The sequence below is a fragment of the Stegodyphus dumicola genome, chromosome 4 (assembly GCF_044657685.1).
Source record: "Stegodyphus dumicola isolate Sdum_Otavi_A_Nest chromosome 4, ASM4465768v1".
Taxonomy (NCBI): domain Eukaryota; kingdom Metazoa; phylum Arthropoda; class Arachnida; order Araneae; family Eresidae; genus Stegodyphus; species Stegodyphus dumicola.
This window is the reverse complement of record NC_140771.1, coordinates 1208217-1228218: the sequence shown is the minus strand read 5'-3', so window position 1 is coordinate 1228218 and position 20002 is coordinate 1208217. Positions and strand designations below refer to the sequence as shown.

Here is a 20002-nt window from a genome sequence, read left to right as displayed (position 1 = left end):
TTATAAACTTGTTCAAACAATTTTAAAACTTTAAATACATCAAAATAGCAACAAACACAAAATCAAAAATTCGTAATCGCAAATGATGTCCACACCCTTCACACGAGCTCACACAATAATAACCGTTACACCGTAAGTGGTGCCACCACACTCAAACTTTGAAAAAGTATATACTTAAACGGTGTGTATCCAATTGGTTAACCCTATGCAGTAAGCTAAAATTTGTGTTTTGATTTCATTTAGATGACTAAATATGAGTATGTTGCCCAAATGACAACTGCAAGCTAATCTAAATGGGAGGTGAAGTTAAAAATTTAGTAAAAGAAAGTTACAGTAAATTTAAATATATATTAAAAGAAAATAAATAAGTTTCTTACTTTCATTGATGTTTATTTATTCTGAAATTTTTGTGCGATTTACGTTTATTGTAGGTAGATTAAAAGAGAACGGATGCTGCATTGAAATTGTTCTTCGTATAGCTGACGTTCTTTTCACACTCTTTTACTGTTTAATTCGTTTAAGTTTCACATTTTTATTAAATTAAGCTTTAAACTGTTCGCGTATATTGGACATTGGTATAAATGTTGTTGCTCAGATAAAACTGGGGGTGGGATATCGCCGTGGAGGCGAACTTTGTTTCTGTATAATGCAAAAAAAAAAAAAAAAAAAAAAAAGCAACCATCGATTTATATAATTTCTTCTGCCATTAGCAATGTAGATTTTGCGTCTGTAGCGAATTTAGTAGTGATTCTTCTCCAAGACGGCTCACCAGCAGTAAAATCGCTGAACATTGATAGTTCCAACCTGGGTTCGAATCCAAGGGAATCCAAGGGCTGCACGGTCGTTTTCATGGTACGAGCTAGATTCCCTTAGAAAGTCCTCCATGAAAGCATCAGTCCCTGTAGCCTGTCGTTGGCAAGAGCCTTCAACGCCGTACAGGTGACAGCGCGACTTTGCTCAGTTCTACCCCCAATTTTGATGGATAGCACCCACGAGGGTATGGGACTAAGGCTTTCCCATCTGTCTTTCCGTACAACCAACCTCTCGAGATAACATCTTACCTTTCGACTTGGCGCATATTTATAGTGCCCCCATGCCGCACAGACACTGTACCTTCACAAAAATCCGTACCTTCTCCGGGATTCGGACCCGAATCCTTCGGTCATTAAGCATAATCCCGGTTAGGTGGCAGTAGGTCAATTGAATTTGTTGAATAGATAACATCGTAACTGGGGAGGGGGAATCTTGAAACAAATGGAAATTTGCATCAGAAAAGATACACGTTACATCTGTATAATGATATTATATTTAAAGAAATTAAATACTGAAGAAACTGCATGAATGTGTATGTTTCTAGCGTTGTGAAAAAACGACGGTACATAAAGCCATCGAATTTTGCATAACGTAGTCTTCCACCCTTATATGGGCACCTAGAATCCGAAGTCTTGGAACTTCATGTTTTTTTTTTTTTTTTTAATCTATTTTATATTTTGTAAAATTTTAACGAATTTTTGATTAAGAGACGCAACGATTTCAAAGCGAGCAATGGCAATGTTGTACAGAAAGCACATTTCCTTCAGCGCGTGAGACTGTGTATCGGAAATTCTAAAGATATGCTGATTTCAAAATTATTTTAGGATATTGCTGTTTAAGTGAGAACAGAATATTTAATAAATAAACGTAACACACAATTTGTTAAAAGAAAGAAAGAAAAAAAAGCTCCTTTGAGCGCAATATAAATAAAATCTGAAAACTTTCAGATTTTTTAATTTTTATTAAAACAGAACTCAGAGACACTTGTGGATTTGCTGAGGCAAAATGCGGTACTATAAATCTTCACTGGCACATGGTGTCTTTCATTTGTGGTACTTTTCATCTCTTACCGAGCATCCCTTTCTCGTCGTCGACCTTAATTCCCGAGAATCTTTGCTATTGCCGAAATAAACGTAGATTAATGCGCATCTGTAACTTGTTTTTTACTTCAGTTCCACAGTCCATCGACCTCTCGATTCTATGGAAAAACTGAAGCAGTATTTCTGTGGCGTCCTCGATTTCGCCCCAAGTCGATAAAAATAAGAGAAAAAATGCGGCGAGAAGAGGGAGGGTTTGCGTCACCATTGCGCGGGCGTCCATCACCTTTCGCGGGGCCTCTCGAGTGTTGTGGGAAAAACAGAGGCAACAGACAAGACGGTGTTTGGGTCCTCTTTTCGGTGGATACTAGACTCGTTCGGCGCCATTTTTGCTCTAGAACAGCATTTGTCATCCAGCGTCCCGTGAACTCTAATGTTTCGGGAAACATCGCTTTAGATAGCATGGAAACTGGAATCAATATATTTCGATATTCATGTCTGCGAAACAAAATATTTCAGAACTCTTAATCAAACTTAATTAAATGCAATAATGATATATACTAAATTTTATTATTTACATCACCGATCGGTTTTCATGCTTTAGAAAAAAGCTAATGTGTATACCGCATGATTTCCTTGTACGGAATATTAGATTATGCACATTTTCCCCTCCATTTCATTTAAACTTATGTCTCGAATTTTATACGTGTATTTCTCATTTAATTAATTCAGTTCTCACTTTGCAGCAGGGCAAAAATACATAAAAACTCAAAATATCTTCATCAAAATTAAAAAAGATAGAAAACATAAAACAGCAAATACAATTAAAACAAATAAAAAAATTACAATTAAAATTACAGGTTCTACTCAAAAACAAGCAATTCGGCCAGCGGGCAAAAAGATAGATTTTTCGGTGCGCAAAACTAAAAGTTTCCTTTTGGTTCCACTCGGCAAAAAGACACCGAGTGCAGAAAGACTTAATTCACTATTCTACTATATTTCAAATCTAAACAAATATGACTGCTATGGTAAAAAAAAAAAAAAAAAAAAAAAAAATCAGGCTCAGCCGCACCTAAACAACTTTTAAATTGTTGATAAATCTACAACTATTGCATGCTGATTAACTAAACGCACAAAAACCTTAACCGGAAGATAAGAATAACATAATTCAATCATTTTTAAAGCAAAAAAATGCGCAATTTACCAACATATAAGAGGGAAAAAACCGAGCTCACTGAATCGAGTGATAGAGTGCGATATATATATACTTTTGGTGTTGCCGATTCCAACGAAAAACTGAGGTGCAAAACTGCTTGTTATAGCAGTCCTATACACTAAATTTCAACGTTCTGAGGCTACTCGTTTTTGAGTTATGCAAGATACATACGGATGTACAGTTGCTACTAAAGACTCTGAATCCATTTTAAATGTTTTACAATTCGTTTGGGGGTCCTTTATTCTGTCCTTACGTACAGATGTCACGCAAAAACATTGTTAAATTGCATTCGATAGCTGTCAAAATGGATATTTTCGTTCAAATTGTAGAGACATTAGGTAATTTGGAAGCAGGAAAGATGAAAAATGAGTAACCGCCTTCGACGAGACCGCGGACCTTTGGAATACGCGCTCAGCGGGCAGACCACCACACCAAGAAAACGGGAGAAATGCCTTATATACTTCTCCTTTTTAAATGGCGACTGGGGTTTTTAGGGGACCCAATCGCTAAATCCTGGGTGAGGAGAATCATCATCCACCACCCTTTTAGTTCGGGCGCCACTGTAGTGACGTTAGGTAATTAAGCAGGAAAAATGAAAAATGAGCAACCGCCTTCGCCGGAAATCGAAGCGCGGTCCTCTGGAATACGCGTCCAGCGTGCAGACCACCACACCACGAAGGCATGCCAAGAAGACGGGAGAAATACCTTATAAAATATGGTACTCGAATTTTTCGTGATTGCAGTACTTTCTTTACTTCGTAAAAGGAAGTAAAAATGACGGGAATAAATAGGATTTTTTTCCATATCAATTTTTAAAATAATATTAAAACTCATATAATAGTTTTTTAAAAGCTAATAACAATTTTTTTCGCAAACAGTAATATTAATTGAATAACACAGTTTGTGAAAAATAATCAATTTCACTTAAATGAACGGTTTGTTTTTTAGTAATAAATGTTATTTAAATGACTTTCATTAATTCCATAACTTATTATGTAAATAAATTTAACAAAAGTTTTTAACAATGCGAGACATGCTGTAGCCCTCAGAAAGAGATACCTGTTCAATATTAAAGTTCGAGATTTCGGAACTTTGTAATCAATTATGTGCATAATTGTGAGAGCAGAACCTTTGATATGCATGAACAGAATGATACTGTTCGCTTTGGTTAAAATATAATTAGTATGATAATTATTTCAACGAAATTTGCGCGAGTTTAGTTTTAGTATATAATTATTCAGATGTAAGAGATGATGTGATTTTCTAATATAAATGATATTTGGATGGCTATGCATTTTGCGTGAAATAATATTTATAGGATAATTCGAAATGACTTTATGCATATTACAGATGATACTAATTTCATAATGTCTATAGTGCATTAATCTGACGTACATTAAATGACAAAAGAAATCTCCGAGTGTCACACAAATGTTGATGTGGAATTTTGTGTTCTAGACGAAATGCTCCCGTCCTGTTTTAATCAGTCATGCTTCGATCTGGTCGTCGATAGTGTTCCACGGGTGGCATCTATGGATCTTATGTCACGTGACGTCTTTTCCTTTGGAATAAAATAATCTGTGCGCGCCCTATTTGTTCAGAAGCCCAGATGATTTCAGGATCACATTAAATAATGGATTAGATGAATGATTTGTTTACGGCAGAGTTCACGAAGGTTATTTGCCAATAAGGCGGGGGATGTCTTCTCGGCTGTCTCCTTTAAGGGAAAGGTCCATGCTTACGTTACGCACGTAGAAAGCCTCGAAAACTCCCGATAACCAACTTGTTCCACAACCTTGCAATAGAAACTGGGGCGAACTAGTTGTATATTGCGGCTTTAGCTGTATGATTGTCCGTTTGGCATTCCATTATTATTGTTGGGGAGTCTGTGAAAGAAAAGATGTGCTGAACAATGTGCTTTAGTGGCACTTGCACACAAATCGAAAAGCATGGATATTTGCCCCCAAGAAACATCGTGGCGTATTTAGAGTGCCGCCATGCAAAATTTGGACAGTTTTCTTTTCCAAAAAATTTACATTACACAAGTTTACTTTTCATTTCAAATATTATTTTTGCATTTGAGATTTTTAAAATTAAAAACATATAAAAATTAGCTTTATGGTTTTCGTTACCGTGAGAGATAGGTTTTCTAACGTAGATAATAGCTCGCTGGCGGAGAATTGAGGAAGTATAGCTGTAATGAAGTCAGGATTAGTTTCGTAAGTTTTACTGAAGGTGTGTGCGGAGGTTGCAGTGGGTATTAATGGCGCTGACGGTCTAGCGCGGAAGATCTGCGCTTTAAAACAGCGCGATGAGTAGAAAGTGCATGGCTGTCGTCACTCGTCGATCTTCATTCCATGACCGCGGGATCCAACACGTGACCCCGGGTCGACCTAAACGCTTTTGTGTCGCCTCCGAACTCCCAAAAATTCTTTTTTCTCTCAAAGACATGAGGGCCCCTTGAAGAGTTTTTCTTCCTTAAGTGCATCCGCGGGCCGCACGTGTGCAGGCAGGCCTCGTAGAATCTAAAATAGAATGGGAGGGGTTGTCGAATACTCTCACCAGTGTATACGCTTTTAATTTATGACACATTTCCGCACCGGTGACTATTTCGGAGCTTAAAATTCCGCGCGTTGTGTTTCTTGGAGAACGAAATCCGTGTAATTATAGAAGCAACGGACGACAGCCCCGACGCTCTGCAAAAACTTGGCAATTTTTGATTCAGAATCGAGGTTTCTTCCGGAAGAGATCTCCTCCTTTAGGTTTCTATTGTATTGCGCTTTAAGTTTTTGTACTTTTCTCTACCAGCGATTAAGATTATTGCCATAAAATGCTTGTACAACATATAGGAACTGTTTATTCTATTGCTACTGCTGTGAGTAATTTAAAATATATTTAAATAAGTGGAGATATTTCCTGCAAATAAATTTACTATATTAACCCTTTCCGGCACGCTACCTTTTAAAGTCGGAGTTTTGATAAGTCTTTTAAAGTCGATGAGATGCGGAGAAACAAAGAATACAGACTCTCAGTTGTCTTAGATTATCGGTGAGCCCGGTCTGGGCACACCTAGGGTTCGCCGTTTGATTTTAGGCAAGATTTCAAGGTAAAAATTTAAAACTAATATAGAATTAGGAGATTAGCATACAGCCAAAAAAAAAATAACATAGAAATTTCTTTTCAAACAATTCCTTTTAATACCCTAAAATAAATCTGGAAGATTTCTTTGAAAAATGAGGGTCTTAAAAAACTAAACATGGCAAAAATATATGGACTGGTTTGGGTTGAGCTGCCGTCTACTATAAATAAAGAAGGTTCAGAGTAACCTATAAATCCTTTTTCATTCAATTTTTCTGTACGTACAGAAGGAAATTTTTAGGTGTGTCCAGACCGGACACACCGTGCTGCAAAGGGTTAAAGCTAAAATACAGAATTTAATAACAGGCTATTTAAGAGTGGGCAAAAATCGCATTTAATTCGGATAGTACTATTAAAAGGAACTTATATAAGCAAAAAGCAACAGCAAAAATCCACTGTAAATAGTAAACAATATATCGCGCAAGCGCACATTCGCAATTTTATAAATAAAACAATGGACACATAGCGCCATCTATTGAAGAGAGAATAGATTAAATTCTTCGCATGGGAAGTGAGGATTAGAAGTGTAATTCAAAAATTACAAATTTCTTTATGAATACGTGAGGAACATCCGAGAAATGTAATTTGTTAACTAAAATATTATCATTATTTTATCCGAAGGAGCGTTAAAAGAATGGACGAGAAATGAATAATAATTGAACGAATGGCATTGTATTAATTTTTGTTCTGACGTAGCATTCATAGTCTTTAATTCGACATGTTGCCATATTAATGTCATCTGATCCGGAACGGCGGGCAGTTGAGTTTGGAGAAAGTTTCCAAAAATTCGTGAGAAGCCATTTCGACCATTCTCATCTTCGTATGACTTTAATCAGCCGGGATCTTAATTAAAAACTCTGAAAACACTAATTTTCGCACTCATTTTTCCTAGTGGCAATAGTCTGGCGCCCTGGAGGTAAAATTGCTTTATTTCGTAAAGTGTTGCCACTGTTCGCTTTCAAATCGAAGAGTTTTTTTAATAAAAAATTTGTAAGTTTTAAAAAATAGGAAATAAAAAGTGCATGGCCAGACTTAAAAATATTATTGTATAAGGTCATATTGAAGAAATCAGGCAATTGCATGTGACGTCATTGTGTGTTGAAAATGTTTAATTATTTTTAGTTTCTAGCATTTAAAAAAAATAGCTGCTATTGGCAACCTTTTTGTTTCAGGTTGGGATGATTGACGCCATGCATTATTGGCAAGTTAGTTCTTTTATTGATATTGAGAAAAAGTTGTTACTTAAGTTAAAATCGTGACGTCATACGTCTACCTATTAACCTGAAGTGTGAAAAGTTTTTGTTACCTGGTTTTGGCAACAGAAATATTATTTATGAAGTCGTTGTTGCTTGGAAGAATAAACTGATTTCATTCATGCTGAAATGTTTTTATACATTTCCTTTTGAGGTGTACATAGAGCTTTTAAATTTTGCTTTGGCCGCAGCCCCTAGTTTATTATTAAACTTGGTAAGCATTATTTGTGATACGTGAGTAAGTTATTTTGTATGGTCTTCGCCATCATTTATAGTAATTTTGTATTGATTTAAACCGAAACACGGGGATTGTCTTCCAGAAAACACGTTTTCCTTAATAAGTGCAGCCAATGTGTATTTGTTGGTTAACTTCGCATCTTTTATCGAAATGAATGAAATAGTAGTTATGAATTTGATTATCGCAAATACATGCAAACTTATCGCTATAAGGAAATTACTTAAATCATGTGTAAAAGTTGCGTTCATGAGGACACCAAAGAATATCATTTTATTAATAGTATAGTGGGATTCATTAATAGTATACTGCATTTTATTAATAGTATAGAGCAGCGGTTCTTAATCTTTTGACTAACGCGAACCATCTAAACAAAAATTGAAAAACGTTAGTACCACCACTACATTTTACAATCATTATTTTTCCATTTCTCAATAGAAATATTTAAAAAAAAAATGCAAAACCTCAGGGCTATTTGTATTAAATATGAAGACATAAAAAATTTCAGATTAAAAACTGGTTACCATTTTAATTATCAAAATTTAAGTTATAATACTTTAATTCTAAAATTTAGTGCAAAATTTGGGCCTATTTAAGAGAGAGCAATTTCTTTATGTCTGGCATTATTTCACTTAGCTTTAACCGTAAATTAGGACCCATTTTTAATTTTGTTCTGTATTTTATTTATTTATTTATTTATTTTTTTCCAAAATATAACCCGGACGAAAATCCTTTTTCACTCAAATAGTTTGTGCAAAAAGGCAATAAAATTTTTATAGCTTTAATGCCTTAAAATTCTTTTTTTTTTTTAATTTTTCCCTGATTTAGCTTAAAGTTAACAAGTGTATTATTTTTGAAAGCTTCAGTTAAAGTTCGATCCAAGAAAATTTCTATCAGTTGTTCTTTTTCTTGAGAATCGCTGGTATACTGGATTAGTGGGCGTAGTTTAGTGGATTAGTGGTGTTAATTATAGTGGTAATCTTTTTAAGCAAACTGCCTAAATAAAAAGGCATAACTTTTTTTGCCTTAAAATGTAATGTGATGCATTGTATATAGGAACCATAATACATACCCGCAGTCAGTAATCATAAATGCAATCTGGTATAATGCGATCTTCGGTTGAGCTCGGCTAATAATGAGGTGGGGATGTCGTCCGAATCAATTAACAGTGCTAGTTTCTCGTCTTAACCTGCAGTTCGGTGGGTCGTCCCCCTCTTCCATAGAGAGGTGCGATAATGTAGGTTTGGGAAGGCAGTAGAGGATGTGATTTATTCGGGTAGTGGATGGTTCGGTGGCAGCGTATCCGGTGGCGAAATCGCTGATGTGTCCCTTGACACTGCATGAGGAGGAGTTCATTCTTTAATTTATTTTTTATGGTCTACGAACCGTTGGATTTCCCTCCTAATTACTGACTGTAGTTAGCATTGTGTTGCTCGGCAATAAAATTGCATTAAGGCTGAGCTCAGTTGTACCTGAAGATTAACTTCTTTGGCTTTCGTTAAATAAAATGACATTTTGCAGCTTAGTTTTGAAGTTCTAAATTGTTGAAAGCTTTGGTCTTGAATGTTTTAATTATCAGGTATTTCTCCCGCCTTCGTGGTGTGGTGGTATGCACGCTGGGTGCGTATTCCGGAGGTCCGCGGTTCGATTCCCGGCGAAGGCGTTGCATATTTTTCATCTTTCCTATTTCCAAAAAGTGTACCTGATATCTCTACATAATAGCGCAGTGACGCTCATTTTTTACTTCCTTGCACGAAGTAAAGGACGTATTTTAATTGCGAAAAATTTCGTGTATCATGTGTTAACGAAAATATCCATTTTGACCGCTCTCGAATCCATTTGAATCACGTTTTTGCATGACATTCGTACGTACGGACAGAATAAAAGACTTTTTTTTTTTTTTTTTTTTCTTTTCCAAAACGGATTGAAAAATGAATCCAGAAGAGATTTTTTTCGTGTTATCTCGCATAACTCAAAAACGAGTAACCTCAGAACGTTGAAATTTTGTATATAGGACTGCTATAATATGTAGTTGTGCCTTCATTTTTTGTTTTAAAAATGATTGAATTCTTCTGTTGTTCAAATGTTCCGGTTAAATTTTTATGTCTTTACTTTAATCTGCATGCGGTAGTTGTAAGCATTATGAAAATGCCCAACACAAAGAGCACAAAGCATTATGAAAATGCCCCTTTGGGCGTAATATAAAATCTGAAGGCTTTCAGATTTATTTTTTTTCCTCTCCAAAGATATAGAAATCGTTAGAATTATCCCTTTTAATTACCATTATAATACTTTGGGTTCTCTTTGAGTTTTGTTTCAGTTAGCTATAATTTTTCGTTAACTGCTGCTTATGAATACTAAGTTATCAGCGTGATGTCATTCAGGAGGTAAAAATTAACTCATTCCTAAACGGCTTCGGATAATTCAACTGGTAAGAGATATAGTTATGTATTCGATTCTCAGCAGAGGCTCAATGCTTTATAAACTCAAAAGACTAACTTTAATAATTAATTTCAGGTATTCTATACTATAGTGACAAGAGGTGGATTTTTTTTTTTTTTTTTTTTTTTTTTTTTTTTTTTTTTTAATGTCATTTTTTATTTAGATTCGGTATTAGAACAACTTTAAGAAAGTGAACATGTTTGTACTTCAACACCGTCATATCTAACTCTCAATTTTTTTTTATGTATTTTTATTTAATTACTTACTTATCCGATTGTATTATCATTTTTTTAATAATGTATTAAAATATTACTTGCAAAACTATCGTAGTTTTTCCTAAACAAGTGACTTTCAGCTGAACATTTTCTTGTTGTCAATTAAAATATTTCGGCGTCATTGGCTGTGTTATGCATTTACTTTTGTACCATTTTTTATCATGCTTTCTGCCGGTATGATCTTCGAAGTCCATTAAAATGATGAGGATTTTTGAAAGCGCTTGGCCGCCATGTTCAGCAATCCTCTTCTTTTTTTCATGGAGGTAGGAAAGGCCTCCATGCTTTTTTTGGAAGGGGGGAAGGTCATTGCCCACCTTGTAAAAACCAGATTCGAACAAGTGCAAAGATGCACTCAGGCAGGCCACCCATCCTGCGAAATTAGTTGACATTTGGGTATGGGGTGAACCCTCTTTTCTAAATTAGTCCTCTAACGTGAGCACTGGCCCCCTGGCAGGCTCCAACTCTTCTAATTTAGATGTGTCTGGGTTTTCGTCCAAATAGTTTTCAGAGAAACACCCCTCGCGAATGAGGAAGGTGTCGAACAGTTGTTTGTGTCTCTCTCTGCCGGGTGCCCTTAATAGCAATAGGTTTAGGTTTACACAGCAATGTGGTTAGCCTTTGCAGAAGGCTCGTCAAATTATGTCTGTTATTGAGTTATTAGGATGGATCGTAATGGGAATATTCTGTGTGATGAAATAAAGATGTCCTTTCATGTATGTATTTAGAGAGAAAGCGCTATGCTGGAGCAGATTCCATAGCGAGCTTTTTAGCTTCTACTTACCATTGGGTCATCTTACTACTGCTTTTGATGGGGAAATCGAAGCCATTGCTGTGGCTATTCAACAGCTGACGATTCGTAGCCACTCTTTTGTAATGGCAGTCATAGTGTCAAATTCCAAAAATGCGCTTCAGGCCCTTCTGAATAACCAAAATTGTTCCAAAAGAATCTTAGACTTGTAAGCCTCTGCTTAAGGCACTGCACATAGAATTTCTTTCCAGTGGATTCCAGACCACTGTGGAATTATAGCAACGGAAAAGCTGATCATTGGCCAAGAAAGGAACTACGATAAAGGAACGCATTAACTGATGAAGCTACGCATTATCTTTTCATACGACCAAACTGTTTGTTAACCTGCCTCTCAAGACAATTCTTAAGTAGGATATAATTCAACGTGCTGTGGATAAGAGATGGAGAATTCTGGGCCAAGAGACAACTTTCATTGCCTGTTTTCCAAGAAAGACAACAGTAGCTCTACTTTTAGACGTCTGACCGGACATCATTGTTTGCGAGACCACCTCTATAGAACTGGAGTGGTGGCTTCCCCAAACTGTGTTTTGTGTGCGTGCAATCAGATTATGATTTTTGAACATTTAACTAATTGTGTTGTACTTTCTCGGGACGAGGACATTGCTAAAGAGTTCTGGAGAGTCCGTGAACTAATGGCATAGGCGCTAATGTTTGGCATTTGTAAAAGAAATTAACGAGGAATATGTGCGAGAGTTTTAATATTAAGGTATTTTATTTCACTTCGAAATCTTCTACTCTATAACTGACTGCCTTTAATTTAAGCTACTAAAACAGGTGTTGTTTCGATTGTTTAATTTCATATGCACGGTACAATGGTCCTGAAAGTTGTAGAACGGCTAGCGCAGCTGTCCGCATTGGAAAATCGGTCGAGTAATTCATTTTTATTCGATTAGAATTTCTTTCTAATAAATGTTATATTTTCACCCTCCTTTCCACGTGTCTTCCTGCTGTATTGGAAGCATATTCGATTTAATATAATTTTCAATCATATTATCAACTTCTTCAGTCATATCAACATTAAATATTGTTGTTCATCAATCAGGTTACAGTACGTTGCGATGACTATATAAAATCGTCAGCATTTTAGGTGAATAAATGGTTTATTTATTTTATTTAAGTGCATCGTGAATCATCTATGAAGCAAATGTGTAGCATCTGTTTATTTCTGTTATTTAAAAGCAACTTTTAACCACTAATGTATTTAATTGGTGTTTTAAAATAAAAATTAAAAAGAAAAAGAGAAACAAAGAAAAAAGAGGAAGAATACAACAGCGCTTTTCAAGTGACTCGGCTTTAATAGTAATAAATCCTTTTATGGTCACTGGCTGGGACCATCGACTTAGCAAGCCTCTTGCTAGATAAACACGGGAGGGAGCAAAAGGTGGCGAACGACATTCAAACAATCAGGGATTTATGTTCTCCTAAACCGCGGCGATAGCAAAAACGCAGGTCTGACGCTTACTTGGCGGGCAAATTGGCCGAAAATTCGCGCGTTTCTTGGCAAGGAATCCTGTCTTTCGTCTATCAACCCTGCATTCCGTCGCACGTGCTTTTTGAGGGGAGGGGGCGGATGTGAGCCTCCCCTCTTCTTTTTCCGCTCCTCCTCCCCCTTTCTTCGCAGGGGCTCCCTTCGAGTAAACAGACTGGGGTCAGGGTGCGGAATGCCACGGAGGAGGTTTCTTAGGGCTCGCTCAGTGACAATTGATGCCCAAATATGGCGACCCCCGAAGACTGTCTTCTGGAGATGAGGGTAAAGTGGGTCTGATGTTGATACATGGGAATTTAAAACAGTGTCGAGTTTGGAGTAGAGTGCTTGCCGCTGGATTTCTTTACCCGTTGTTACATGTCAGAGTAAATTACCGTAACATGGTTTTGAGCTGGATGGGGTGATATTTTCGAATGTGTTCAGCAATTGAAGTGTGTCTTAAAATCCCCAAGCATTCAGAAAACGTTAAGTGGAACGAATTTTTACCTAAAAGCTTTTTATGAATGGGGTATTGATGGCTTAGAATTTTGAAGGCTGTCGAATAGTGTACAATCGAAAAGGCAATAGATTTTAGCGTACAAGTGTTCTGCCTTCGGTAAATTGGAATTTTTCAGTTTATTGCAAAATTCTGAATTTCGCCAGGTCTTCAGGCCGGGCATTTTTTCAGAGAATAGATAGAATAAATGTATGCAATCGTGTATAAAAGTTGCTTCTTGTTGAGATCTTACACCATTATCCGTGCTCTTTTAGTTGAAACTTGCCTGTACCCTTTTTGTTTGTTTGTTCTTTGTTGCAATATTTCTAAATGTGCTATTCGAATACAAAAGTTCACGTCTTCAGAAATCTCGCTTTTAAATGTAGATATTGTTGAAAGAATTTTTAATTCTTCAATAAGGGAAAAAGAAATTTCGTATCAAGGAACATGAATCCTATGCCCGAAAAGGCCAAATTAACAAGTCTTCAATAGCTCTTAATGACTTTAAGTCCAATACAATCCTTCCTAACAAAGCCAAAAATTTGCGCAGGCGTTATGTGGCTACAGCTTCCCGCTCAATAGATTTCGCACGTTTGCTCTGATTGGTTGATTTGGAATAAGGTTGAAAACTTCGAACTTGTGCCCAAACCCCTAAACCATTTTTTTGTGGCTTAGCAAGGTCTGGTTACCTAGCAACGGAGCTCGGCTTAAACCAAATAGGGCATACATACCACCATCTGAGAGGAGCCTGACGCTTACATCATTACATACATTTAGTTTAAATTGTTTTAATTAATAATGTTAACTTTTACCGTTGCTGTTTCTTTCGGAATATATTTTTCAAATTCACATAGAAACCTAAATTACAAAGCAATTTTAGTGTCAAAATATGTATTGAATCATATAAAATGTCTCCGCGGTTTTTTTGCCACTAGATGGTGTTGATGCCTATATATCCGGCAACACTCACCTGATTGTCTCAAACGAACATGTGTTAAAAAGGTGACATTCAATTTAAAAGATGCACCTCGCTCTGGTCGGTCAGTCACTGAAAACATCGATGAAATTTTGCAACTGGTAGAGCAAGACCGACACGCAAGCTGTCAGGAAATAGCGGAGGCACTAAACATCACTCTTATGACAGTTTGGAATCATTTGAAAAGAGCAGGCTACAAAAAAGAAGCTCGATGTTTGGGTGCCACATGATGAATTGTCCATTCTGCAGCAACTCAGAATGGACCATCAATTCGGCCCTGTACTGTGCATAGCTCGAATGTTTGAACGAAGCAATCCAGAAAGTGCGACCAGAATTGGCCACACACATTTGTGATGACTCGGAACAAATCGACGGAACTTCGTTAGGAAGTTTTGATGGATCCACCGTATAGCCCGGATCTTGCATGGTCTGACTATCATTTGTTTCGGTCTCTGCAAAACGTTCTTGATGGAAAAAAAATTGGCCGACCGAAGAGCCGATGAAAATCACTTGGCCAAGTTTTTCGACGATAAGCCACAGAAGTTCTGCACCGATCGAATTATGATGCTATCCGAAAAATGGCTAAAGATCATAGATAATAATGGTTCATATGTACTTAATAAAAATTTATTTTCAATAAAGAAAATTTTTGTTCCAAAAAGTACAAAAAAAAAACTGCGTAGACTTTTTATATGGCCCAATATTTAATATTTTTATGTGTAGTGATATTTCTGAAAGTTCAGACACAAAGCTTATTATGAGCTGGATGCTTCGCTTCTGAAAGTTTCGACGCCGAGATTAATCAGTTCTGTTGGAAGGTTTCGACGCTAAATTTCTTAGTTTTCACAATGGGATACAGTAACATTTCAAAATGCTATCAAGAATATCTTCCGCGAATCATAAGGAAAAAATTTTAAAACACAATAAAAATAAAAGGAAAACGAAGCTTTCAGACTCTGCGATTCTTCAACAATAGGTGCTGTCCCGGAAGTCAAAGTCGAAAACGGATTTATGACATCATGAAGGAAAGGAAGTCACTTCAGAGAGCGCCGAATGTTTTACGACCATCAAATTGATAAAATTCTTCTCAGACGACACTTCTCTCCCTGTTTCTATTTGTGTTTGTACGACGTTAAAACTGGCCCGACTTGGTCTAAAAAGCAAAAAGAAGAAAACACGCGAAAATAAATCTCAGTTGAAATGCTCATAAATTTCGTGATTCGTCCAACTTTTTGAGGCTTTGGAGTATTCATGCCAGAAAGTAGGCTTATTTTCTTAATACGCTGACATAGATCTATATTTCTGACTTCCGTTCGCCTAGCAAAGACTCAAAACATTACATGAGGTTGCAACTGTTTTATCTGAACCTAAAGCGAAGGTGGGACAATGCCATTTCTATCAAAAAAAAAAAAAAAAAAATTGTTTTTATTGTGTTTGTCAAACAACATCATCTAATTAACTATTTTTTAAGATACTTTTTTTAACCTGTTCCGTATTTTACGATTTGCTATTATTATTCAATAAAGTCCACACATTTTCCAAAATATCCTGTATTCATAATCGTAATTTTCAGGGAAAATAAAAAATAAATTAAAAAAAATCTAAAATCTTTCAGATTTGACATTACGCCCAAAGAGGCTTTTTTTTTTTTTTTTTTTTTTTTTGTTGTTGTTGTTGTTGTTGTTGTGCGTGTGTGTTGTGTGTTACCTTTGTCTATTAAGTATCATATTTTTTGCACTTAAAACCATAAAATTTAATTCAATAGCAATATCGCAAAATAATTTTTAAATGAGCATGTTTTTAGAATTTCCGATGCGCAGTCTCGCGTGCTGGACTTTTTACCATTCAGAGTTGCCATTTCTCGCTTTGAAATCGTTGAGTTTGTTAATCAAAAATTCGTTACAATTTTATAAAATAATAAAACAGAGAATAAAATAATTTCGAAATTTGAAATTTGGGCTCCCAGGTGCCCATGTTCGGGTGCAGGACTAAGTTATTCAAAACTGGATGGCTCTAGGTAATCATAATGCTACATACATTTTTGCAGCTTCTTCATTATTTAATTTCTTTAAATATAACACAGGGCGATAATATTTTGTGGCAACAAGTTGAAAAGTGAAACGGACATTTAAAGTTTTAAACTCAGAATGCCAAGCGAAATTAATAGCCCTTCTGGGCTAACGCCCTTTGGGCCTAACCAACAACGAAATTTGGGTATATAGGGGCATCTAGACAAAAGCCAGTGCACCTCGAAGCGATTTTCTCAAAATTTGAATCGGATTTTATTTTTTTTTATTTTATTTATTTATTTATTTATTTATTTTTTTTTTTTTTTTTTTTTTTTTTTTTTTTTTTTTTTAAATTTTATCTTATCAATTTTATCGCATCATTTTGAATAGGTTTTTTTTTTTTTTTTTTTTTTTTTTTTTTTTTTTTTTTTTTTTTAGAAATGTGGTTTTGGCAACAGGTTTTCATTCAATTGTATACTAAACTGCTGACTGTTGAAAATCAGCACTGTTGTCACTCGGAAAAACAAGGGCGATCATTCTGTGCAGTTTTTAAATTTAATGTTTTTCTTGGATACTGGACGTTGGTTGAGAGAAAGCAACGGAAAGTTGGTTACTTTTTTTATTAGAATAATTAATATTTGTATTAAGGTATATCGCTTATTTCATTGTAATTTGTTTTGTGTTAGACATTTTTTTAAAAAAAATTGTGGAGGTTTTTTTTTTAATGAAATTGTTCTGCAGAATAAAATTCTGCGCAGTATTTAAATTTAACGTTTGTTGTTCCCTTCAGGCATTTTTACTACTTGTTTATTTACTGAATTTTAATGTCATCAATTGTAATCATCCCATCTCGTGTTTGGCGCGCTATAATCATCTTTAGTTTTTGCGCCATAATCACTCACTCACGCATTTTTACGGTACATTTAAAAGCCAGACGAAGGATGGCCGCATAGCTGCTTGTAAATAAATAAATAATTAAAAATTAATAGCCTGTGAAGTATTTCGCTTAATTAGGGATTTTTCCATTCAAAAAATAAATGCGTTTTGTATAATAATATAGATCTGCGATTTATTAGTTATGTTACATTACAAATATTCCCTGGTTTTCAGTGTAACAATCAGCTTTACTGAATCTTTTTTAGCTTTCTTTAGAACGGGGAAATATGAAGAAAAAAACTGGCGTTTTTAGAGTTGGTTTATTTTATTATTGCAAAGCGCTCCAGGGCTACTTGCCTAAGGGGAGGGATTAAAGGGGAGGGATGTCTTCGTGAAGGACTTTTGAAGCGAAATTGACTCGCATACACGTTACTGGTTGGTCTGGTTTATGTGATTACGGCAAAGCCTCGAGGGCTATCTGCCTAAGGAGGGGGGTGCCTTCTTGGAGGACTGGCTAAGGGAAACTGGCCCGTATACACATTTCATATTGGGAAAATCGTGAAAACGCCCATGCAGCCAGTCGATTCATCGGGTTACGAACCGCGGATCGTACTACGAGAATTCAGTGACTGTTCCGCTCGGCCACTTGTGGGCCTATAAAGCTCTCGTTATGACTTCGTCTTACCTTCAGCCATTCTTCTGTCTACCTCCTTGAAATTTCGGCGAAATATTGCATGATATGTTGCGCTTTTGAAAGTTTGTTTTCTCGGTATATGGAGAAGTCGATTTAACGGGCTGTATTAGGTGAGTTCGTTTCGTTATGGAACAAAAGTTGATGTAGGCTGAATATCAGGATGCGCAAGATATTAGCTAAAGTGTAGTAAGGCATAAATCTCCAAGTTTTCTGCCTTTTACCTGTTGGGTATAAGAGTCGACCAATCAGAGCGAACACGCGAAACCTATTGAGCTGTAAACACATCCACGCATGCGCAAATTTAGCTTCTCCGATTGGCCTCTCTTGCAATTGTGAACGAACTCTCGCATTTTATGCCTTATGCCTTATGACTATGGCTGTGTGACATTTATACTATTTTGTTACGTCACAAAAACTTATATAGGGGTTTGGGCATATAGTTCGAAGTTTTCAACTTTCCAATTTAACGCCGATTTGGTATAGTAATCGACCAATCAGTGAGAACGCGCGAAACTTGCTGAGCGGGAAAACAGAGAGGGAAAGCTGTAGACACATCCACGCTTAGCTTCTCTAATTGGCTACGGCTTAGACCCTCTCTCGCAAGTGTGAACGAACCCCCGCATTTTATACTTTATAACTATGTCTCTATGAAATTTATACGGTATAAATTAAGGAGCATTACGAAGCATAAAAGCGTCATTTTCGATCAGTATTTTTTTCAAATAGTTTTTAAATTTAATATTCTTAGGTTTTATTAGAAATGTGGCAGCAATATTCTTATTAATTACGCGGTGAGTAAGCTTTTTCAATCAAGAAATCTCTGATGCAAGAAAGTTCAATCAAACAAATTAAATAAAATATCAGATAAGCGAACGTAAAAGGTAAATTTAGATGTACAGATTGTTTGTAAGATGTACAGATGTTTGTAAGATATACAGATTGTTTGCACTATTTGTTCTATGTAACAAGTATCCACAACTTCTGCAAAATCATTCATTCTATATATTGTAGCAAATAAACTTAATTGTTACCAAGTTCTTATAAGCAAATGCTTTTTTTTTTTTTTTTTTTAAAGGTCTATTGTCGGTGTGGTGTGAGGATTTGGGCCGTCTGCTTCTGCTTCGCCACCAGAAGGGCAGGAACGAGCAGAAAGCACCAGCCATGCACCAGACCATGCACAAACCTCCACATATGGCGCCAGGGCCGCACAGGTAGATGTCATAAATTTTTCTTCAGATTACCATGCTGTTTGTATGAATTTTCTTGAGAATGTTTTTCACATATTTCTCGACATTTCGTAGTTTTGAGAGCTAAAATTCAGAAAGAAAATGCGCAAAAAGAAAGAAAAAAAAAAAAAAAAATGGGACATTTTCTATGTGTTTCTATGTCTTTATATGTACATTTTCTATATGTCTTAAAGTAGATGTATTTCTAAACATACCTGCAAAAAAAATAAGTTTATTATTAATTATTATTTTTATAGTTTTTTTAAGTTTATAAGTTTAAAAATAAGTTTCCTAAGATATACGTGAATTTACATATTGGTGCGTTTTGAAATTTGGCATATTTGTTATAAGCGATAATAACGCTAAATGTGGTTTACGCACTTTCTTAAAATTATTTGAAAGTATGAACGATGAATTTTTTCCCACTCCTGTACAATTGAAAAAAATAAAGGACAACAGGTTGCTATAAATTAAGAAGTTCGCCGAGTGAATTATTCTCTACGCAAACTGAGAAAAATGCGTCAAGATAAATATTTGAATTTCTCCATAAATTTCGCGCCAAATGTTACAAAATTTAATATTTAGGCGTAATTTGAGTCGTAGAATCGAAATATGAAAAAAAAAATTGGCATTTCATGTCAGAAAAATTCCGATTTTGTGTCAAAATACCTATATTAGGACAACGCTATATATAAATCTAATATATATCCTAAGTTGCGCTTTCGAGATAATTTGAATTTCGTAAATCGGCCCAGTAGAACAGGAAATCTAGAGCTGTCCCTTTTTTGGGGAGGGGCAGTGCATGTAACGCCGTTCTCAGTATAACAGAGAACGTTATGCACAACGTAGTGGAAAATCCATCTAAAGAGGTCTACTCTGAACTGAAAAACTGAGAACTGATGCTCTTTCCAGTTTTATATAGTTTTCCCTCGGCTGCTGATGAATCTCCAGTACCTTGCGTTTCTCGAGATTACTTAAAGGCATTTACTTAAAATTACTTATAAGGGCCGGATACGGTTACAGTTACACATAGGAATCAAAGT

At 35.8% G+C, this 20002-nt stretch overlaps 1 protein-coding gene across 6 annotated transcripts in view; it reads left to right on the top strand.

Moving 5' to 3' along the window:
• The window catches only part of LOC118202925 (zinc finger MIZ domain-containing protein 1-like), a 1176934-nt gene that overhangs the window by 973692 nt on the left and 183240 nt on the right, over nucleotides 1–20002 (top strand). For all 6 annotated transcript variants that reach the window (XM_085814453.1, XM_085814451.1, XM_085814450.1 and 3 more), the window contains one exon: nucleotides 18809–18944. In XM_085814453.1, coding sequence (XP_085670579.1) covers nucleotides 18809–18944 — 136 coding nt within the window. The remainder of the gene's footprint in view (nucleotides 1–18808; nucleotides 18945–20002) is intronic.